The sequence below is a fragment of the Rissa tridactyla genome, chromosome 1 (assembly GCF_028500815.1).
Source record: "Rissa tridactyla isolate bRisTri1 chromosome 1, bRisTri1.patW.cur.20221130, whole genome shotgun sequence".
Classification (NCBI taxonomy): Eukaryota; Metazoa; Chordata; class Aves; order Charadriiformes; family Laridae; genus Rissa; species Rissa tridactyla.
In genome coordinates, this window is record NC_071466.1 from 32,949,358 (window position 1) to 32,970,062 (window position 20,705).

The following is a 20,705-nucleotide window of genomic DNA, read 5'->3' on the forward strand; positions in this document are numbered from 1 at the left end:
CTCGCTCGCACGGCACACAAGCTGAGGGAGACTAGAGGTCTCGCAGAACGTCTGGATTTGCTGGATGCTTGTTGTGCAGGGTTTCTCCAGCGACACGCGTGTTCCTGCAAGTCTCTGGGAGCAGACCCTGGCACATCAAGGCCGGATTTGTGGGCGAGCCACACCAGGGAGCTCACCGCTCGCCACATTTTGGGGGCCAAACCCGCAGCTGACAAGTGCATGGGGGCACAGGGCGCTTCCCGGCGGCCGGGGCGGCCCTGAGCCCCCCACAGCTCCCCTCACACAGTTGATCCCGCCGGGGCAGGTAGGGCCCCAGGCCCCCTCAGGAGCATGAGGCCACGGACGAGAGTATGCCCGGCCCTCGGCGCTTCCCGGAGCCCCACGACGTTCAGCATCGAGCCGAAACCCGCTCAGTCGGGCCAAGCCGAGTGGCGGTGCCGGCGGCCATCCCGCCCGCCCGGCAGAGCGCGCCCCCGCCCGCTCCACGTGCCAGGCCGCCGCCCGCCCCCGTCGGGACTACAGCCCCCAGCATGCCCCGCGGCGGGGCGGGGCGAGGAGGGGCGGGCCCGGCCCGCCTATTGGCGGAGCCCGCCGGCGCTGCGTCACGTGCGCTCGGCGGCCGCGCTCCCCCGTCACTCAGCAACGGCCCCTCGCGCTCGTCACGGAGCGTCCCGCTCTCCCCCCGCCCCCCTTCTCCTCCCTCCTCCCCCCCCCCCCTCCCTCGCGCGAGCCGCCGGGAGCCGCCGCTGGAGCCGCCTCGCAGGAGCTGGGACCCGCCGCCGCCGCCGCGACCCGCCGCCGCCATGGCCGAGAACGCCGCTGCCGCCGCCGCCGGCCTGGAGAACCACCGCATCAAGAGCTTCAAGAACAAGGGCCGCGACGTAGAGGTAGGTGAAAGGAAGGAGGGCCGGCGGCGGCGAACCGGCCGGGCCCGGCCTCCCTCCCTCCGGCGGGTGAGAGAGGAGGGGCCGGGGCCTGGCGGCGCTGGCGGCGGCGGGCGGCGGGAAGGAGGCGGGGAGCGGCCGCCCGGGGCGGGCGGGCGGGCGGCGGGGAAAACGCCCGCGGGTTTTTTTTTTTTTTTTTTCTCCTCCGTCATGCGGGCGCGGCCGGCGGGGGGCGGAGGAGGCGGCGGCGGGGGGGAGGGTTGGGGCGGCCGGGCCCAGCGCGGCCCCGGCGTGCCGGCCCCCTCCTCCGCCTCCCCGGCATGCCGAGGTGCGCGAGGGCCCGCTGGGGCCCGGGCAGGGCCGGTCGGCGGCGGGATGAACTCCCCACCTTCTCCGTGCTGCCGCCCCGTCCTGCCGCCTCCCCCCCCCCCGCGCTGGGCTCGGCGGGATCGGGGCTGGGATGGGGCGGACAATGGTGCCGGCCGCCTTTTGTGCCAGCTCCTCCGGGCGGTAATAGCTTTTTCCGCCGGGGCCGGGGGCTGCCCTGCCCGGCCCCCCCTCTCCTGCCCCGCCGTGCCGCTGCCGCACACGGAGGCCTGTGCTGGAGGCAGGGGCCGCTCCCACACTCCGATCTGCCTTTTTACACTGCGCTGTCCTGGCCCATTTTGCTCCTTGTACAGCCTTAAATCAACCTCTTCTTTATTTTTTTTTTTTTTGAATGCTGGTAGGCACATAAGTAATCGTCTGCTGGGCGTCTCCATCTAAATCGGGAAGGAGTGTGGTGCTTACTAAGGCCGATGGGGTAGTAGTTTACTCCCCCGAATTTCAGAGGCGCTGTGTGATTAGAAGCTTATTCCCTGGAGGTGTCATTACCTCTGTGTCATTACCGGGGACGTCTTCAATTCTAGTGGCAGTCAAAAAGGGAGGAAATCCCAGATCTTGTGTTTAAGGTTCTGTGATAGGAAAGGAAGGAGGAGGGAGTTGTTCTGAAATCAGACTAGGATTGAAATCGGATTAGGATTCGCTAGAGTGAAAACCTAAATATATGTGAGATTACATTGACATCACCTGAGGGGCTTTTCCATGCTTCTGTTGATTTTATTGCTTAAATTCACATCTGTGATCAGTAGGGCTGGAATTTTGGTCCTTTGAAAGGACGTTTTGTATCTTAGCAGAATTCACACCTCTGCTGCTATTGTTTGGGTGGAGACAATTTTATGCAGGTCAGGCTTAGCAGCAGCAGTGTCTTTAAGATGACATTCACAGTGTAAACTAATCTTTATCTTAATTTTTTTTGAACTTGGTGACAGTGAATCTTTCTCACAGAAAATGTTGTGTGTAAAGACTATGATAACTTCAGCACTTCTGGCTAACATTAGTAAATGTTAGAAAGTAACTAAAAATTGCCCATCCTTCTGTTTAGCAGTTGCTTTTCAGGGTAAGGAGGAGGCGTGGTGGGTTTCTCTTTCCCCTTATCATCCAGTGAGACTCTTCCTGCTGCTCCTCATTCATTTTGTCCTTGTCTCATCTCCCTGTATTGGTTACTGGCTTTGTTGCTGCTTTCTCAGTCACTGACTGGCCTGAATCCATCAGAGCTCTAAACAGGGAAAGGTTAGGTATGTTCATGCCTAGTGTGAACTGATCTGTCATCCATACTTGCTTATATTATAGCATGCCCAAGACTAGGGGAATTAAGTATCTGCCTCTGGGGGGGGGGGGAGGAAGGGAAATGACTGCCTAAGCTTTACTGAAATTAGTTATACTAGACCAGCTAAGGTAGCTTAGCTCTCATTTCTTCCCGAAGGGGAGTAATTATTTTGGAATAGGGTATTTGCTGTTATGGAGAAGTCTATGCTCTAGGGTTATCTTCCAGTATGCTGACTGACTTCCTTTTGTGGCTGAGCCTAAGACTCTTTGGCAGATAGCTCCAACAATGTTAATGTGGTTAGAGCTTTCATCCACACTTTTGAAAAGAGTTAAAATCTAAGAACCATCTTTCTTTTGGGGACGACTTTAAACAGATTAAACACAGAAGTATGAGGAAAGTTGTGTACCCATGGAGATATGCTAAAATGATATAAACATGTCAGTGTCTTTCAAAACAAATTGATTTGTATTAAATGTCTGAAATTTTCTACTGTACCTCCTTTTTGACTTTTTTTCTGATCATGGTGCTTATTTAAAAGTTCATATTAGAAGTACCCTTCTAAGTAAACTTTATCTAACTTTAGTCTCTAGAAGTAGAGCAGTGTAGGTTTATGGTAGAGAATGAAGGAGAGCAGCACTGCTATGTAATTTCCATTACTTAGTGTGCTTCTCTTGAGATACTGCTGCACAGGCTGGCTTGCTGACTGGACAGTTTGTCTGTACTTAGTGAAAGTTATCAGTTCTCCACAAAACGTTTTTTTTTTTTTTTTTTTTTTTTTTTCCTAAATCAAATATTATATGTAGTTCCCAACTGTCAGCTATTAAATACACTTGTTTTGGTCCCTGTGCAGCACTTTTCAGTAGGTAACTTTGGAATCCAGGAGGCATCAGTGCTATCATTGGCATTGACCTGCATCTACGCGTTTTGTCAAGTTCCAGCAATAAGAAAATAAGTGGTTAGGATGATGAAGGAATAAATTCTGGTCTGATATCTAGATTGTATCCTTTGGAAAATCTAAAATATTCTAAGCCGTATGCTCTGAAGTTCAGTTTGAAAACAGTGGCGTTTGAGTCACCTTCTGTCTGGAGACAGTCGCTGCCTTTGAACTCATCAGGCTTGAATACATTCTTTGGTAATATTCCTTTTGGCTTCTAATAAATAGTGATGAGTTGTTATTGATCCCCTCTGGGTACAGACTCTTCCGCCAGACCAAAATACTTACTCCTTTAATTTGTAGTTAACTGATATTTTATTACTGGGTTTGCTAGGCCATATAATTGTCTTTGCTTTTTTGTTAATGCAACTTTAAGGGAAACAAAAGATGAGTAAGTACTTCTGTTTTGTGTTAAGACAGACCTCGGTCCCCCATGCAACTTCTCATTGTGCTCCTTTTCTAAGAGCAAAGCGACATATCTGTTGAGCAGAAGTCAAAGCTTCTGAATCCTTGGCCTGCATGGGTTCACTCTGCTTTTCCTAGTTTCAGGTTTGGGTGGAAGTTTGTTACACTTGCGCTGGCTTCCTCTGTTAAGGAGATAAAGTTGTGTATATAGAACTGAAATTCTGATTTTGAGGTATTAATACTCCCAAAAAGTATTTAGCCCCCAAAAGGGGTAATAGCAAAATCGAATGCCAGAAATGAAGTGTTACTCACTTAATATGAGTTTGTGTTCTTGCTTTTATTAGTGAGACTCTTCTACTTTTATAGGTACATGTGATTAGCAGCAGACAGACCTAACCTGAACCTGCAGAGTTGAGCTATAAGGAGCCAAGACACTAGTGGCTTCATCTGGACAAACAACTGCCAGAACAGTTTCTCCTCACAATCTTCTCAATTTTGTATTCTCTAGAGATGTGAAAGGGCTTTTTAAACTGTCCCATATATAAAGAAAACTTCCCTGTGTTGCTCATAAGTGTGTAGTCTTAAGTCTCAGTGGGTTTCTTCTAAATGTGTGGCTCTGATTATTCCAATACTATTGAGACTTTACAGGACAAGACTAAACAGTTGCAATCACTTAATTCATAATATCCGTTGTAACTGATGGATTTATTTGGTTTTTTTGACGTCTAAGCTCACCTAGCTTTTAGAAAACCTAATTTGAACCTTCTGATCTTTCCATTTGCAGTTCTTCAACTTCATTCTTTGCTTAGTAACTTTCTTCTTAGACTTTTTTACTTCTCAACATTCTTGGACAGAACTGTTACTTATTTTTTATTACAGTAGCAGGCACCCATATGTTGGCTCACTGTTCTGATGTTTAAGGTGACAGATCAAACAATTCAGCCCATTTCTTTGTGTCAGGATTAGTCAGCATCCCTTACTAAAACTGAGGAAAGATTATTGATGAACAAAGATGTTATAATTTGTAGGGCTGTCTGCATGCCTTACTGTTATTTTTGTGTGTGGTACAATGAGACTATGTGATCATCTAATTAGAAAAACACACACTGCATCAAATGTAAAGTTCCATGTGCACTCATTAAAAAAACCCAGACAAACAACTAGCAAGGAGTTAGTGCCTTATAACCTAAATAACTTTCTGTAAAAACACTTCAGTGACTGGGATTAAAATTTCCTTTTTGTATACTTGTCATACACTTAATCATAAGTTAAAAGAACACGAGTCCTTGAACTTCTGTTGCTTAGGCTGTAGGATTAACCTCCTGAAATTTGTTGAAGATTGTTTAGCAGAAGGAGACATAGTCACTCTGTCGTCTTTCACCTACTCCTGCTCTATTTGATTTTAAGATTCAGAGGCCCTGGCCACTGACGTCTTTTCCCCAGTTACGTTTTTTTGGGGGCAATTGTATCACCTTTGGGCGCAGGGACTTTGAAGGATCCATTTTTATTCTGTACCTTCAACGTCCCGACCAAGAAAATGGGCTTAGCCCAGATCTCCATCATCAGCTCTGGCAGCTTCAGTGTATTTACTGTTGCTGCTTTGCTAACAGTGTGTATCTAGTTCTTGAGGATGCTTGAATTTATTCACATTTTTCTGTCATGCTGCCATAATTTTTTTTTTGCAAGAAGAGAAATACCGTCCTGGGGAGGCCAAATCTGTACAGTCTCTGGGCATCTGCGAAAGGTATAGGTTGACTTAAAGCCATGTTCCCATCAGATATCAAAGGTTTATTGCAGTGGAGGTACCATAGCTGCACAGTGTTAAGAAATGAGCAGACATGCTGCTACCAGCTCATTTCTTGATGCTGTTCTGTGCACTGACTAGTGTTCTTGCTGTCTGCCTGTACTCCCCTCAAACACTGCATGGAACAAGTAAGGCTTGTAGCAATTCCAGAAAGTCTGTTACTCCTAGATACTTTGCAACAATCCAGTTTCTTTCAGGAGATGCCTTTTACCTGTGCTGGCTCAAAAAGGTCAGTGTGAAGGGGAGGAAGTATACCTTGTATAGTGGTATTTAACTATCGGATTGTTAGCTTTTCACAGTCGGAAAGATTGATCAGCTTTCTGCCTTTCACTTTGCTGGCACAGGAATGGATACTGGCAAAAGAAGGGCTGTGAGGGAGTAGGGCTGTAACAGCTGATTTAGGCTGGTTTAAGCTACTGTGGACCCACTGTCTTAATAGCCTCGCTGGCTTGGTGAATCTCAGTAGTTTAAGTGAAAACACACGTGTCAGGTAGCTTGCTGTTGTGAACGGAGTTTAATAAAAGGTCCAGTACTCTCATGCAGAGTTTCTAAGCTCTGACTCCTGCAGCTTCTTTATTGCCCTTTCAGGCCAGTATACTCTTGGCAGAATAGAGGTGTACATGTTTGTACCTTGGAAAGAGTTACCTGGATAGGAAGTAAGAGGTAGATGTGGAAAGCCTCCTCAGTTGCTATTGCTACAGAATTCTCCAAACTTTAGTTAGTTTGCAAGTGAGTAGTACAATGCTGTGAAACATTTGTGACTTTTGGCAGAAAACAAACAGCTGATAGGTCCACTTAGATATACTGTCTTTTTTTTTTCCTTGTGAGGTTCAAAATCAACTGAAAGCATTGCATTTTAAAATACTTAAAGACACGGATACCTTAGAATCATTGAATGTGTTGGGTTGGAAGGGACCCTTAAAGGTCATCTAGTCCAGCCCCCCTGCAGTAAGCAGGGACATCTTCAACTAGATCAGGTTGCTCAGAGCCTCATCAAGCCTGGCCTTGAATGTCTCCAGGGATGGGGCCTCCACCACCTCTCTGGGCAACCTGTGCCAGTGTCTCACCACCCTCATTGTACAGAACTTCTCCCTAATGTCTAATCTAAATGTACCCTGCTCTAGTTTAAAACCATTGCCCCTCATCCTATCACTGTGTGCCCTTGCAAACAGGTAAGGTATGACCTTAGGAAGTCATAGTTTATTTCAGAAATACCTGTGGAGAAAACAATTTGGAGATGGCATCTCATGATGAGCGTAATCTTCGTAAGCTGATTGGGATCTGTACTTGCTGGATTGAGGCCCAATTATTGCTGTTTGTTGTTGTGATATACCAAGCCTTAGCTAATCTTACTGTAATTACAGAATCTGTTTTTCTTCATTTGTGTGTATTTGTAACACTGCAGCAGTTGCACTAGTATCTCTAAAGTTTCTTCTATTAAAAAATTGATTTTTAGCTTGTAAACTGTCAAAGTTGGTAGCAGCATAACTGTCATACTAGTTTTAAGAGGCCTTTAGATATTTTTACATAAGTTCTTTGAGGCTGTAAAACCTGTATTTTCCAAGAATAGGGTCTGTCAGCTGTTTCCAAAATACCCAGCAGTGTAAAACTCTGATACTGAATTGGTATTCCTGATTGCTTCTTTAATATCAGAAGCTGTGGGCTTTACATTCCATTTCACAAAATTTTATATGGGTAGTAAAAAGAGCTAGTTTCTTCCAGAAAGTTAGTCCTGCATCAGAACTGGCTGCGCGTTGGAGTGAACTAGTTACAAAGCTCTTTGTGTTTCTTTAATTTTCGGCTCCCTTAGCTTCCTGAGCCAGCCCTTCATGTCTGGGGAAGACCAGTGCTGGCTCAAAGAGGTCAGTGTGAAGGTGAGGAGGTATACCTTGTCTAGTGATACTTAGCTGTTGGATTGTTATCCTTTCACAGGCAGATTGACACCATTAAATCTGCTGGGGAAGCTCCATATCGTTTCTTCTGTGTCAGCTGACACTTGTCTCCTTTCTCAGGTTAAGCAAATGTTACAGTCAGTTTTAAACTTGATTGTGTGTGTGTAATAAATGCAGCAAGTACAAAATAGGAATATGTATACGCTGTATGAATGCCTGCAGAATGTGACACAGAATTAATATCTTCCCCATTCAAACACCTATTACTGAATTACTTGTTTCCCCATATTCTGTCATGTCTGACCAGCTGAGCATCTCTTCTTGTGCATTTTTAACCTTGCTTATTGTCAGATTCAGTAACAGGTGGATTTGGGAGGTAGTAATGGACTAGGTGATTTGCAAAATCAACTTGGAGAAATGGCTTCCTCATAGTTTGACTTGTTAGCCCTGATGGAGATGTATTTTAATGAGTGTTCAAGCCCCATTGCAAACTTGCTGCTGTGGAACGTACCCAAAGCTTGTTTTCGTGAGGAGAAGATGGTTAGAAGGTGGTCAGACAGGTTGCTAGGGTGACTTGCATCCAGATATTTCAGAGGTGCAGTAAGGGATTCCTGGCGAGGTACAATGTGAGATTTCAGGTTTGCAGTTCTCAGAAAGTCCTAGTCCTTGCCTTTTCTTAGTCAACTACAGTGCAAGTCAGAAAGTTGATGAAATTATGCAGAGAGACATTGTAGCTCTCTCCCAGGTAAGCTAAGGTCACCCTAACCAACAGATACTGTCTTTGCATGCAGCTTTTTGGCTTTAGGGTCCCTTGCTGCTTTTCATGCACACAAATGTTAAATGCAAAGTCAGTGGTAGTGATTTCTCTGCACCAGAAATGTGACTTGCAGCCAGATATAGAAGGCTTTTCACATCAAGAGAGAATCCTGAAACAAGAGCGCCCTGCTAGGGGTCAGTAGGATGCTGTTGACCACTGTTCGTCAAGTGTGCAAGAAGCACATGGGCTGGTAGTGGGTAGTGTTCATAACACACAACCGCCAGCAGTGAAGAGCAACCTTTCAGACAAGAAGAGACATTTATGGAGCTCTGACACAAGCAATCAATGTGACAGCGCATTTGAGCATCACGAGCTGCCAGCGGAAGTTCAGAACCTGTCAGTACCCTCTTCCCATGCCCATTGCCTGTAGGGGTATGGTCAACTATACCTCTGTGCTCAGTGTAACCTGTGTTTTGATGGGCCCTAAAGCTGTGAGGTTTGAAGGAGTTTTGTAATGGTTCTTGTCCGTCAAAACCAGACCATTTCTGGTGGTCTAAGCAACTTTTTAGGGCTAGCCTTTTAATGGAAGGATGTCTAAATTGGAATATTTAGGAACTGAAGGTATCCTCGAGAAGTATGATACGCAAAATGTTCAAATGGCAGAAACATGGAATCAGGGTTTATGTCATGTTAGGAAGTGAGGTAGAAGCATCTAGAATTCACGGTACTGAGGTGATTAAATCAGAACGGTTGCTGACAGGGTTCATAAAAGATTGTGGGGTGTTGCTGGAGTGTATTTTCTAATTCCTAATACTCCATCTTCTTCCTGGGTTATCAGCTGGGTTTGTTGTTTTCTCTTGCATCTTGAGCAGAATGATCTCTTCATAGATTTAATTAGGCAGCTAGCACGTTTAATCTTTTTTTCCCCTTTTGATTACGTCTTTCAAAAAATAATAAAAAAAAAATCTGATTTTTATTTGAGCCATGTAATGGCTCATGTACACCAGAAAAGCTTACTGTGGTTGAATATATAGACTAGCTCTCTAAGGACTTGATTTGTTGTTTTTTTTTTTTTCATGGCACCCTGTGAATGTATGCAAATTGCAATTATTATTTCCCATTTTATAGATAGAATAATAGCACTTTTTTTTTTCCTCACTTCACAGGGAGGTGCTTATAAATATATCATAGAATCCTAGAATGATTGTCTGAGGTACTTTGATATCATAGTTGAAGACTTTTAAGTATCTGGAAAGGGAGTGGCTTTGTTCAAACATAGATTGCACAAGAAGGTAGTATCTGGCTAGTAGGCTTTTTTTTGGTTTTTTTTGGTTTTGTTTTTTTTTTTTTCCTAGGGGAAACTAGTATAAATATTTAGCAAGCTTAAGAATGTCTGGTCTTCTGCAGCATTTGCCCCAGAAGTCTGTGAGGTCTTTCCGACCAAATACTTCATTTTGTAATTAGATTCTTGAAAGGGGTTATCTACAATTTTATAAAAGCTTTTACATTTAAAAGGGCTTATTTATGTCTTTATGCTGATGTAAAGATCAAAATTCTGGTCTGATGTTTGCACCTAGTTACCGCGAACGGTAATTTTAATTTTTCTCTTCTGTTTTCTGTTTTCATGTCCTGTATACAAGTGAAGACTGTATTTTGGCTGTGAAATATGGCATTAAAAGTGGTGGATTTGGTTTCTGGTAACATCCGTTAGAAAAAACTGAACCTATACCTCTGAATTGGGGTCAAGATTGTAGAAGGGGAAAGGGACTCCTGCTTTTTTGCAATGGCAATCGACTCTTCTGCTTATTCAACTGAATAGACAGGTTGGTGTACTTTCTCTTCTGGCTGAGGGAATGGGAGGGATGCTTGCCTAGAAATTCTAGGAGAGGACAGAGGTGGTGTCATGTCTTGAGAGAGACCAAGGAGTCATGTAGGTGCTTTCCTTGGTCTCTCTCAAGGACAGGATAAACTTCCATTTCTAGGATATTCTGAAGTGTCTGCCATGCTGTTTGTACAGTACAGGAAAATAATAAGTATCTTTTTAGTGTTCACGTATCTGCATAGAAATTTGTATACTGGCGAAAGCAGATTCCTGTAATATAAAACTGTACCAAATTTCAAATCCTTTTATGTATTTTAAGTGTTCCAAGAAGCCTTAGTCTTCTTTTTCTAAAAGCGTGACTAGGAATCACTTGTAATTAGGTTATCTTGGTTATCTACTGTTCTTGCCTATTTGGCATATCACAGTATTCGGATAAGGTAAAGCTGGCATAATTGTGAAATTCACTATGCCCTTCTGTTTCCAAAAAGTACAGGAAAAAATGAAAGACTTGTATACTTCAGACCAGTAGTTTCTATTGGGCTGTAGCATAAATGAGAAAACTCCACAGTTAAGTTCCTCAAGGTGGGCCCTTGTCAAAGTGGAGATAACAGTGGCTGCATTGCCACCGCTCTTAGTAAAACTACGGACAGGTTTCTTGCTCTGTTAGGACCACAGGACAAAATGAATACTTTGAATTAGTTGGTGATCCTTGCTGCCTGCCTGTTGGTCTGTGCAGACCAGCTGATGAGTTAGCTTGAGGTGCTGTGGGATTACCTGGAAACTTCAGTTTGACTTCAGATGGAGCAATGGAGCCCATATAGGGGCGATGTTGTGGTCTTTGGTCTGATGTCAGTAAAGGTATAATTAACAGTGTTAAGATCTATATCTTAATGGATATGCTGTAAAACTTTTGACTAGGTATGATGTCCTTCATTCACATGACCGCAGTAACTGGAAATCTTTTAGATTCTGTCTTCCTTCCCCCAGTTGAGTTTTGATGTTGAATTCTTTTATTCTATATTAAAACAGCAGATAACGTGTTGATTGTATTCTGGACTGCTTTGTGTCCTTCAGCATTGGTGCAATTTGTGTTGAATGCATCCAGCTAAATTGCTTCAGGTCCAGTCTCCTGAGGATTGTTTGATATGTCTGTACTTGTAAACTGGGTAATTGGTATATGGAAATTAAAACATGAGCGTTCACATCTCAATTCTTTGCTGGTAGTAGCTCGGTATGCAGGTTAAACAAATGCAGAGAGGATGTTGGGACCTTGAAGAATATGCTCGCAGAAGAGCTGGTAAGAAATAAATTTAGTAATTGCTTTTCTGCTGTCTTTTGGAGCAGTAGAAGTAGATAATATGAATGGTCAGCTTTGTCTGCTTCCATAGGGCTTTCAGGTGAGTCAGCACCATGAAGCAACAATGATTGGAGGCTTGTGGCTTTCCATACCGGCATGCATGTGTGACTTCAGTGAGTCATTACCCATCACTAAGTAAAAGAGTCACAGTGGATATCTGATGTATCCAGTTTGCTGAGACTAGCCAGGTTCAGATACTTGAATTGTCTTGCCACAGACTGGCTAACAAAAAGCAGCTGGTATTCATTTTAGGGGCCCCAAACTGGGGATTAAAAATCAAGTAGCTTGGCAGCTCCAACTGCATAAGAACTAGTTTTCCTTCAGCAGCCCTTACTAACCTTGAGGAACGCAAGTCCCAGACAGATTATGGCATAAAATACAGTAGTGTAAATATGTCACTCTGCTCCTAATGTACTTAGTACTGCATTAAAGGTTATGAGCCAAAAGGAAACTTTCTAGCGTTAAGGTTCTGCAGCACACAGAGAATCTGAACCAAGTTCTCATGCTTTCTGCAAAATAACAGAATGTTTCCCCAAAAGAGGAGCAAATACCTTTTGGTTCAAACAGCAATCAAAAGAAATAAAACTCTCTCGGAGTCTCAGCTCAGGGTACAGGCACATTGTAAGTGTATTTGGCTGCTTTGGTAGATCTGTTGCTTGTACTATGGAATCCATGCCCCCTGCCTGCATTTCTAACTGGGTCAGCATAATTTAATATGGAGCTATGATAACAAAGCCAGAGGTGAAGTTGTTCTAACTTTGTAGTCTGTATGACTGAAAAACATCACTGTTTTTCTTAGAAGGACAATTTGGAGCTTTATGGGAGTACTTGGTAATTAGGTAAATCTCAAAATTGGGTGAGGGGAAGTGATTTGGTGAAAGAGTCTGCCTAGAACATACACTGAGGGGGGGTAAAAAAGGCTGGGTAGTAATCCATGATGCTTGTAACTAAAGGAATAAACCTAGTAGGAAGGGTTAATTTTGACTAAACACTTGTTTTAGTTTGGTATGGATGTCAAATCTTTTTGCACATCCAAAAGAAACAGAGGGTATTAATGTGTACAATGTCATTGGTTTTAGTTCTTTCAGTTGTGATTAAATAGTTGCATTCTGACCATTGTGTTGCTGTCTCAGAATTTCAATTTAGTAGTCTCAGAATTTTTCCTTCATATATTGTGATTTGCTTGCAATTCTTGGAGTAAGCTATATGCACTTTGAAAGCGTGAACAGGTAGAACAGCAGCATCACCTTCTATCAGCGTCCCTTTGTCTCTCTGATTTTTGACTGAAGCTGCACAAGAACAAGTGGAACAATAACATCAGTTTAAGCCTCAACTTTACACATACTAACAAATTATATTCATATGCAAACATGGAATATTTAACTTCTAATGTTAACAAAAGATAGGCAGATGACAACCTTAATCATCTCAACTATTGTATACCAACAGGCACTTTAAAATTTTTTCCTGCCCAAAACCAGCCCAGCTCCCAGGCTTCTGCATTTTCATGTGCAAGCATTTCATGCTTGTTAAAAGGTGTCAGAGAAGGAATAAGGAAAAAAGGCTAATAAAGCGATTTCTAGGGAAGAACAGCATTTACTTCATCAATGCAAACACCTTCTCCTTTCACTGTATTGCACCCGCACCTACATTGTGGAGTATTTAAACTGTACTCTAGGGTATGCTCATATGCAAGAGGGGAGGTATTAGTTAAATCCAATCCAGCTGTTGGAACTGGGCCAGTTTTTTTTTCTGTCAGTTAGGCAGGTGGAAGTAGCCTGGAATTGATTTGCAAATCCTAATCTCTTCGGGTACCCTGTATGTTTAATCAAGCTACTTTGCTATCCCAGCTATGTATTCAGGGTAGCTCTTTCCTGTAAGATTTGTATCTTCTGGTTTTCTGAGACCAGTTCCTGTAATGTTGAGAGGCAAGAGCAGAAAATAAAGAAATTTAAATGGCCGGTTATCTCTTAATGAAGTTTGTAGATGCGGAGAAATTAGAATCAGTCAGTGAACTTATTCTTTCTTTTCCACTTAATAGCTGAACTTTCAAAAGCAGCTAAATGCACATCTTACCAAAGTTCCTGAAAACTTAGGTTTTGTATCCAGAGAATAGCCAAAACTGATATTAGTGTGTAGTGTTCATCTTGCCAAGGTGTGCTTGGCTTTCCGGCTTACGTGGGCTAGCTGCAGGCTCATGCATGCTGGTCGGACAGCAGGAGGGCAGGGGTGGCCAAGCAGGAGAGCAGGGGTGGCCAGCTAAGTGCTCGTGGGGCAGCTGGCAGGCCAGCCGTGCTGGCAACATTGATATGCTGGCTGGCATAAAAACATCTGTTCCCTGCCTCTCCATCTCTGGTGTTTTCTGGACTTGCTCCTGTTGCAGTGAAAGTGGTGTAAATGTGTTGATTAAAAGATGACGCTCCTCAGGTATCCCACTTAATGAAGTGGCTAGTCTGGGTGAGAACCACACTGAGCTCCAGATCTTGTTGTTACAATGGTAAGTAGATTTTTAGTCATTAGATGGTGATGCTTTCATCTTCCTTCTCACACAATTGACATAGCTAAAAACGGTTAAAATGTTTAAAATTCATGCCACTTACTGTTGCAGCATTTGGTTATTTTTTTTTTTGCTGTACAGAGAATCTACATTATTAAACCTCTTGTACGTGAAACTTCATTTTTAATTTCATTTAAGAAATCTTTATACCAGCATAACAAAGGGAATGTAATGACTTGAGCTTCTCACTAGTTGTGTCATTCATATATTTAATAGTTTTGATTTTCTGATTTGTACTGTAACGGGAGATGAAGTATAAACAGGTATCCAGAATTTCTTATCTCTGAAAGTGATACTTAAGGGACTTTAAAGTGCTTATAATTGATTAAGATTGATTTTTAGATATGAAGTAGAAATTTCAAATTAACAGAAACCCTAAGACTAGTCCTGATATTTCATTGTGAATGAGATATAACTTGCATAAAATGGTACCAATGTTTTAAATCATTCTTTCGTAAATACAAGGACTCTTCTGACTGCTATGTCTCAAATGCGGTTTTGTCCTTTTGAATTAGCCTGAATTATTTTCCTGTAGTTTAGTATGTCTTTGGGAGAGGTTTGGTTTTTTGTTTCCCAGGAAAAACACTCTACGCTATGTATTTGCTACAGAGGGTTTTGGAACATGTGTTACCTTGTTCTGATATATGTAAGACAGGTACAGCTGATTGGTTTTGGAATTCCTTGATTTTTTGTGGGTGTGTTTTTTTGGTTTTTTTGGGGGGTTTGTTTGTTGTTTGGTTGGTTGGTTGTTTTTTGTTGTTTTTTTTTTAGTTTACAGAAGCTATATCAGTTGCCTTTTGGGGTAATGTATTATACAGTTAAATGTTTTCTATGTTAAACAAAGGCTTAAGCAGCCAGAGAAGCTTGCTAGACTTAATTCTCTCCTCTAGAATCTCAATTCTATTCAAAACTTCAAAGTAATCTTTTTTTTTTTTATGTTTGCCAGGAGAGTACAGATAGGCTGTCTTAGGACATCAAGTGGTAGTGTTACAGCAGTGATACTTGCTCTTTAAGTGAGTGTCTTGTACACCTTTGTGCAGGGTTTCACAAATGGTACTTGTGAAGTATGTGTGGTTGAGCCAGAGGGTCCCAGATGTTCAGTCACTTAAAAATAATTGTTTGAATGTGCTGGCGGTAAGGGTTACTGTTACACTGATAATTCAGAATTGTCCGGGGTTCTCTTCAGCCATTGCTTATTGATATCAAGAATTTTATGTACAGTTTTGTCTTCTGTCATAAACCAAATATCAACTGAAAAATCAGTAAGACGTTTCCCTTCTCCACAGGTGGCTCTGAAATTGAGCTTTGAGTTTCCTGTCAGCCTCTTGTTGGAAGAGAAATACCAGAGCTGAAAGAGAGATACCAGAGCTGAAATGCTGATCTGACGAGGATGGCTGTATTCTCTGTCGCTTCTGCCCATTGAGTGTGTCAAAGGCAGTTTTACAGGGGCTGAGGCATTCCTTGAAGTCTTCCTTGAGGCTTGTTTTATTTTCAAGGTCTAGTGTCTCTTAAATCTCTTGTCTTTTGTCAGCTTAGCATTTTTGTGTTTTATATTGGCCTGAAGCAAGGTTCCCTTACGGTCCGTAACACAACAGCCCTAATGTGCGTAGTGATTTTCTTTATTAGCGTATAAAACTAATTTCAGTTTTGATACTTCGATGGAACTAGGGATTATTTTTCTTTCAAGTGGAAGGTGCTAAGGAGAGATTCTTGGCACATAAACTTGGTATCTGGCTTTGGAAGGCTATTCAGAAATTCAAGGTAGAAGTGCGAATACTGGTGTATCTAACAGCATCTAGTAGATCTTTTGTTATGCAATTTATTTTTTTTCTGGTTTATTTTATAAAATAACAAAATATCAGGGAAATTGAAATTAGAAATATTGCTGAACATCTACTTTGGGCTTGTTACAAGACTTAACGGTACTTGATGCATTACTGTGGTTATGTCAGTCTGTCAAACACACTGGTAAGTAATTGTTCTTCACAGATAGTGAACTGGGGAGAAGAAATCTCTTGTTGCAAAAGCCTTATGAACTTAAGTCTGACTTGACTTGTAATGTTGTAGCACAATTTGGTAAGTGTTGTATGTTCTTATTTCTTAATAGTACATGCTGACTGATAGTTACTATTCACAATTTACACATACACCTTGTGTATGGTGCATTAATATCTCTGTTTTGGAGCAGCCTCACAGTTCGGATTCTGTGTGAATAAACTGTCATATTTTTTGTGATTTATAGGATTTTCCCTACGGGAAGTTTTGCCTTTCTGAGATTTGGAGTCTGGGGTTTTTTTAATTATTCAGCGAAACAGTTCAGATTTGTCTTGGGGGGTAGTTTTGAGATGTGCTGTTTGTGTGACATGAAGTTGCTTGTTTTAGTACATTAAGCCAAGAAGTGACCGCGGTCAGATGCTGTGGATGTCAAACACTGTATTAGATCCATTGGTAACATCTCGCTAGACTTCAACTCATGTTGCATGTGTGCATGGTTGTCCTCCCAGCCTGAAAGCTGGTAATGGATCCGTGGGGTTAAGTTGCAGAATAATTCTGTGTCTTCTCTCTGTTTTAGCTGACCTGTGTCGGTTGGGGAAAATGTTCGACCTTTCTACTACTATATAAATCTCTTGTAAATGCCTATGAGTTCCCTACATGCTGGGACTTGCAGGTAGCATAAAAGTGTGTTATTTTGGATGCAGTGGTAATGCTTCCTTAAGGGGAGGCTTGCAGTGGTACTTAGGACTGCTTCTTTTATATGCTATTGTATTATAGTATGTTTACTGCTTCTGAGGCTGTAGGAAGGTGCTGATAACCTGCTGTATTTCTAAAATGTTTCGTCTGAAACACAAGCTTTAAATACCTACCTTTTAAGAAATGCCAAGTCAGGACAAAAAATTAACTGGATCACTTAAGTCTGGGTTTTGGAGAGTAAAATTTGGGCTTTGCCCCCTTCCCTTGCTCCCCCACATCAGATAAGGTTAGAAATTGTACCTTGTTTAAAATAAAACTTGCAAAAGCCTGGCAAGAGAGTCCAGTATATAGTATGGTGCTGTATGTATACGTGCATTTCCAGTAATCAAATGAGGTTGAAGCATGTTTTGGTCTTAAGAGTATGGTCTCTCAAGGCAAGGATAGCCAAATTGCAGACATTCAGAGGTCTATCATAGAGCAGTCCATCACTAATGTGGACTAGTCCATCAGCTCCTGTTGTAAAGAGGAGAAAATCAAGACGGGGAATAGTCTGAACAAATCCCAATTAAGTGGCAGGCATAAAACTAAGAAATCAGGCCACTTGCGAGTTCATTCATTTGTTTTTCACATACCTTCTATAATTGCAACAATCGACATGTATGAAGTGAAATCCATGGTGTTAAATATGCTGGTATGTAATGGTCATCTCATATGTCAGGGACATGAAGTGGAACAGTAGTATCATCAAGTTAGAAATAATGTCAGCGTTACATCTAGCTGAGGGCACTGGTCATGATCCCACCATGGCAACCAAATTTAACTGCCAGAATGTACCATAGGCTCTTTGGGAACTTCAGTCCCATGTACTTGCAGGAAGACTGTAGCCCAAACACTGTACTACTGATTCCTGGATGATCCTGGTGATCCTGACGTGCTGAATTTTCAGAGATGCTGTGCCAGCAGCAAACTTTGCAAGATGGGAGCCCTTAGTTCAGTGCAGGCTGGATGAAACTCGTCAGTTCTGTGACATAGAGGCTAAGTGATATCCCCAGTTACCAGCCTACTTGCTTTGAGAGTGGAGAAGTGGCTCTGGATTTAGCGGTGACTACTACCTATTCTGCCTTTAAAGGAAGAAGGAGAAAAAAGATGATGTACTAGAGCTGTTTTGAAAGAGAAAATATATATAATAAGTTTAAAGGGAAATACAAAAGAACATCTAAAAGTATGAAACCCAGGTAGTATGGAGATTGCCTTAAGATGTGTATTAAAGCTCAGAAAATGTGTGCTACTGGTCAGCAAAAACATCCACGTAGTTGATGACCTTTTTTGAAGAGTCTTTCTAAAGAGTGGTAGCTTTCTAAATGAGGAAAAGACGAGAGATTCTTGCACGATAAATGTAAAGCCATAATGGAGTAGTCAAATATTTTGAAGGATCAGTTTGATGAAGGTGAAAAACTAGTAAAAAAATATTGAGACAAAATTGCAATAGGGTAGGATCAGTGGGGCTGAAATAATGGAAGTATGAAACAAAGATAAAACCCTAATTGAAAAGCTGAAAGGATTATTTGCCTTTAGAAAGAAGCGTAGAATCTTCCCAGTAGAGCCTTTATGGATGACTCTGAATAACTATCTTTAGTCCAAGCATTGTTAGAAGATGTTTTAGAGTAAATGGATGAAATGAATAGTAATGCCTTGCCAGAGATTGCACTGTATTTGGTTTTTTTTTTGTAAACCAAAAATATTAAGCTGCTGAACTCTTGAATACAGCTTATAGTCTTTCCTAAATCCACCTTGCTTCCAGAAGAATGGTGGGTGGCAAATGTTATCACTGTCCTCTGAAGAGCTTCAGATTTGATCTGATTTTCCTGCTTAGTAGGAAATATTCTAGAGTGTTATCACACGGATAAATGAAAAAATGTAGGAGTGAATTGTAATTACGGGGCAAATTTAAAAGTAAATTATGCCTTGCATCCATTAAATTTCAAATCTGGTACATACAATAGTGGATTTTGGGGAGAACGTGCTAATGGACAATCAAGTTAACTGATTTGTCATGTGATGGCAAATTTAAGATAAGTAGGAATAAAAGACTATATTTTAGGAAGAAGTGCGGCAATGTTACTAGTGAGAAGTTCTGCAAAGGATTCTGGTGTCTAGCACATTTGGAATGATCAAGAAAGAGTTTTATAGCAGAAATGCAGCTAGAAAGACAGCCTTGTCTCACTATATTTTTCCATTGAAATGCAGAGTTATCATGGGGAAGACGTATTGAAAAACAGTTTAAGGCTATTTAGTGCCCTTACATTTGATGCCGTTTTTAAGATAATTCAAATATAAAACTCTAATATAGTGAGAAACTTGAATGACTGGTCTAGCTAGTTACATGTAATGACTTTTCAGGTTCTTCATTTGTCCATTCCCAACCTACCCAATGTTCTCCCATTCCCCAGCAATCCTGTCCTGTCATACTGAGCTGCTGCAGCAGGCTCAGATGGTCGCAAGAATCAAATGGCTTAGCAAAGTAATGAGTAAATCAAATGTAGCTCTGGTAGATGCTCTGGTGCTCGTGTCCTCTTACTGTAATGAGGACTTGCTTTGTTTAAAGTAGTATAGTTCACGCTTGTAGATATAAGAGGAGAATTGTGTCTGTTGAATGAGTTGGTTAATCGAGCAGTGGACAGGAAGACAAGCCTTCCTTACTCTCGGGTCAACCTAAAATAATTAAATGAACACTGCTGTACAAACTGGTTGAGAACAGTGAAGCTAAGACAAAATTCTAAGCACTGTAACTACATCCTGTATAGGTTCATGGTGTGAAATCTGCTCATTTCATTTACCTGTGTTTGAGCTTTAGCATGTTTGGTATTTCCTCTGCTGGATGACAGGGAGCACTGGTGTTTTCTCTGTACTGCTGCTTTTCACTGTTACTTTTGAGCTCAGAGAAGTTATTTGCCCTAACTCAAAAGGAACATGATAGTAGCAGTGAAGGTCAGTAGGAAGGACAGGACATAGAAAGTATTTTAAAAGGCTAATTTTAGTTAGTGTGGGTGATCTTTCTAGGCTGCCAGCAGTCATCCAGCCCTGATTTTCTCTGAATTGCATTCTGATGGTACATGTCTCTTCCGCTGATTGTAAAATGAACCTAGGGAGATTGTCTCCACTAAGCTAAAATTGTTCTTTCTCAGTCTTGTGATCTCTTTTAGCTAAGAGGTATAGCAGCATTGTAGGGAATGCGTTCTGAGTGCCCAGTATCTTAAAGGAGCCGAGGTGTTTATGGACTGGTTTTCTTTTACAGTGTTTAGGCTATAGATCCTAAGTAGACTCAATGTCACTCTACTTCTTTGTTTCCTTTTGCCACAAGCTGAATCTGTCTTGTTTTCATTGAGCTCAGTCATCTTCTGTCATTCGTGGTTGATTTCGGCGAGATAATTGGCATAGGTTACGTGCTTAGGTTGTGAATGTGAGACTGCCTCACCTGTATTTACTTCTTTCTTTGGTGTGCACCTATAAACGCTTGGAGAGTCATTACAGTGAAACTCTACAAGGAAGTCAATGTTTTCTGCCTTTGGGATACTTATTGTGGTTTATGACTAAGCTTTCTGTAAGGTGTATAATCTTGAAAAAAAAAAAATAATAAAAGACACTAAAGAAACAACTCGACCTTTCCTAGCAAGATGCATGAGTTATAAATTACGCACACTGTTTTCCTCATCTTTTTGATGAATAGCTGCACTTTTGACCTAGAAAAAACTGACTCCAAAACAAAACACTTCTTTCTTTACATACAAATCTTTTTTATTCTTTATTTACAGACTATGAGAAGACACAGAAATGAAGTTACAATTGAATTGCGGAAGGTGAGTCTGCTTCTGTTTATCAACTGTGTTACTTTGCTAGTAATACTCTGATGTCTTAGCTAAATATTTTACCATAAGCTTTGCTTTATGGACCCAA

At 41.9% G+C, this 20,705-nt stretch overlaps 1 protein-coding gene across 3 annotated transcripts in view; it reads left to right on the forward strand.

The window, feature by feature from the left end:
• Nucleotides 1-722: 722 nt before the first annotated feature.
• The window catches only part of KPNA3 (karyopherin subunit alpha 3), a 54,147-nt gene continuing 34,164 nt past the window's right edge, over nt 723-20,705 (forward strand). For 2 of the 3 annotated variants that reach the window (XM_054205169.1, XM_054205178.1), the window contains exons 1-2: nt 723-887; nt 20,564-20,608. In XM_054205169.1, coding sequence (XP_054061144.1) covers nt 804-887; nt 20,564-20,608 — 129 coding nt within the window. In that variant the 5' untranslated portion in view covers nt 723-803. Of the gene's footprint in view, nt 888-15,452; nt 15,557-20,563; nt 20,609-20,705 lie in introns of those variants that run through there. The other variant, XM_054205188.1, reaches the window with a different exon arrangement.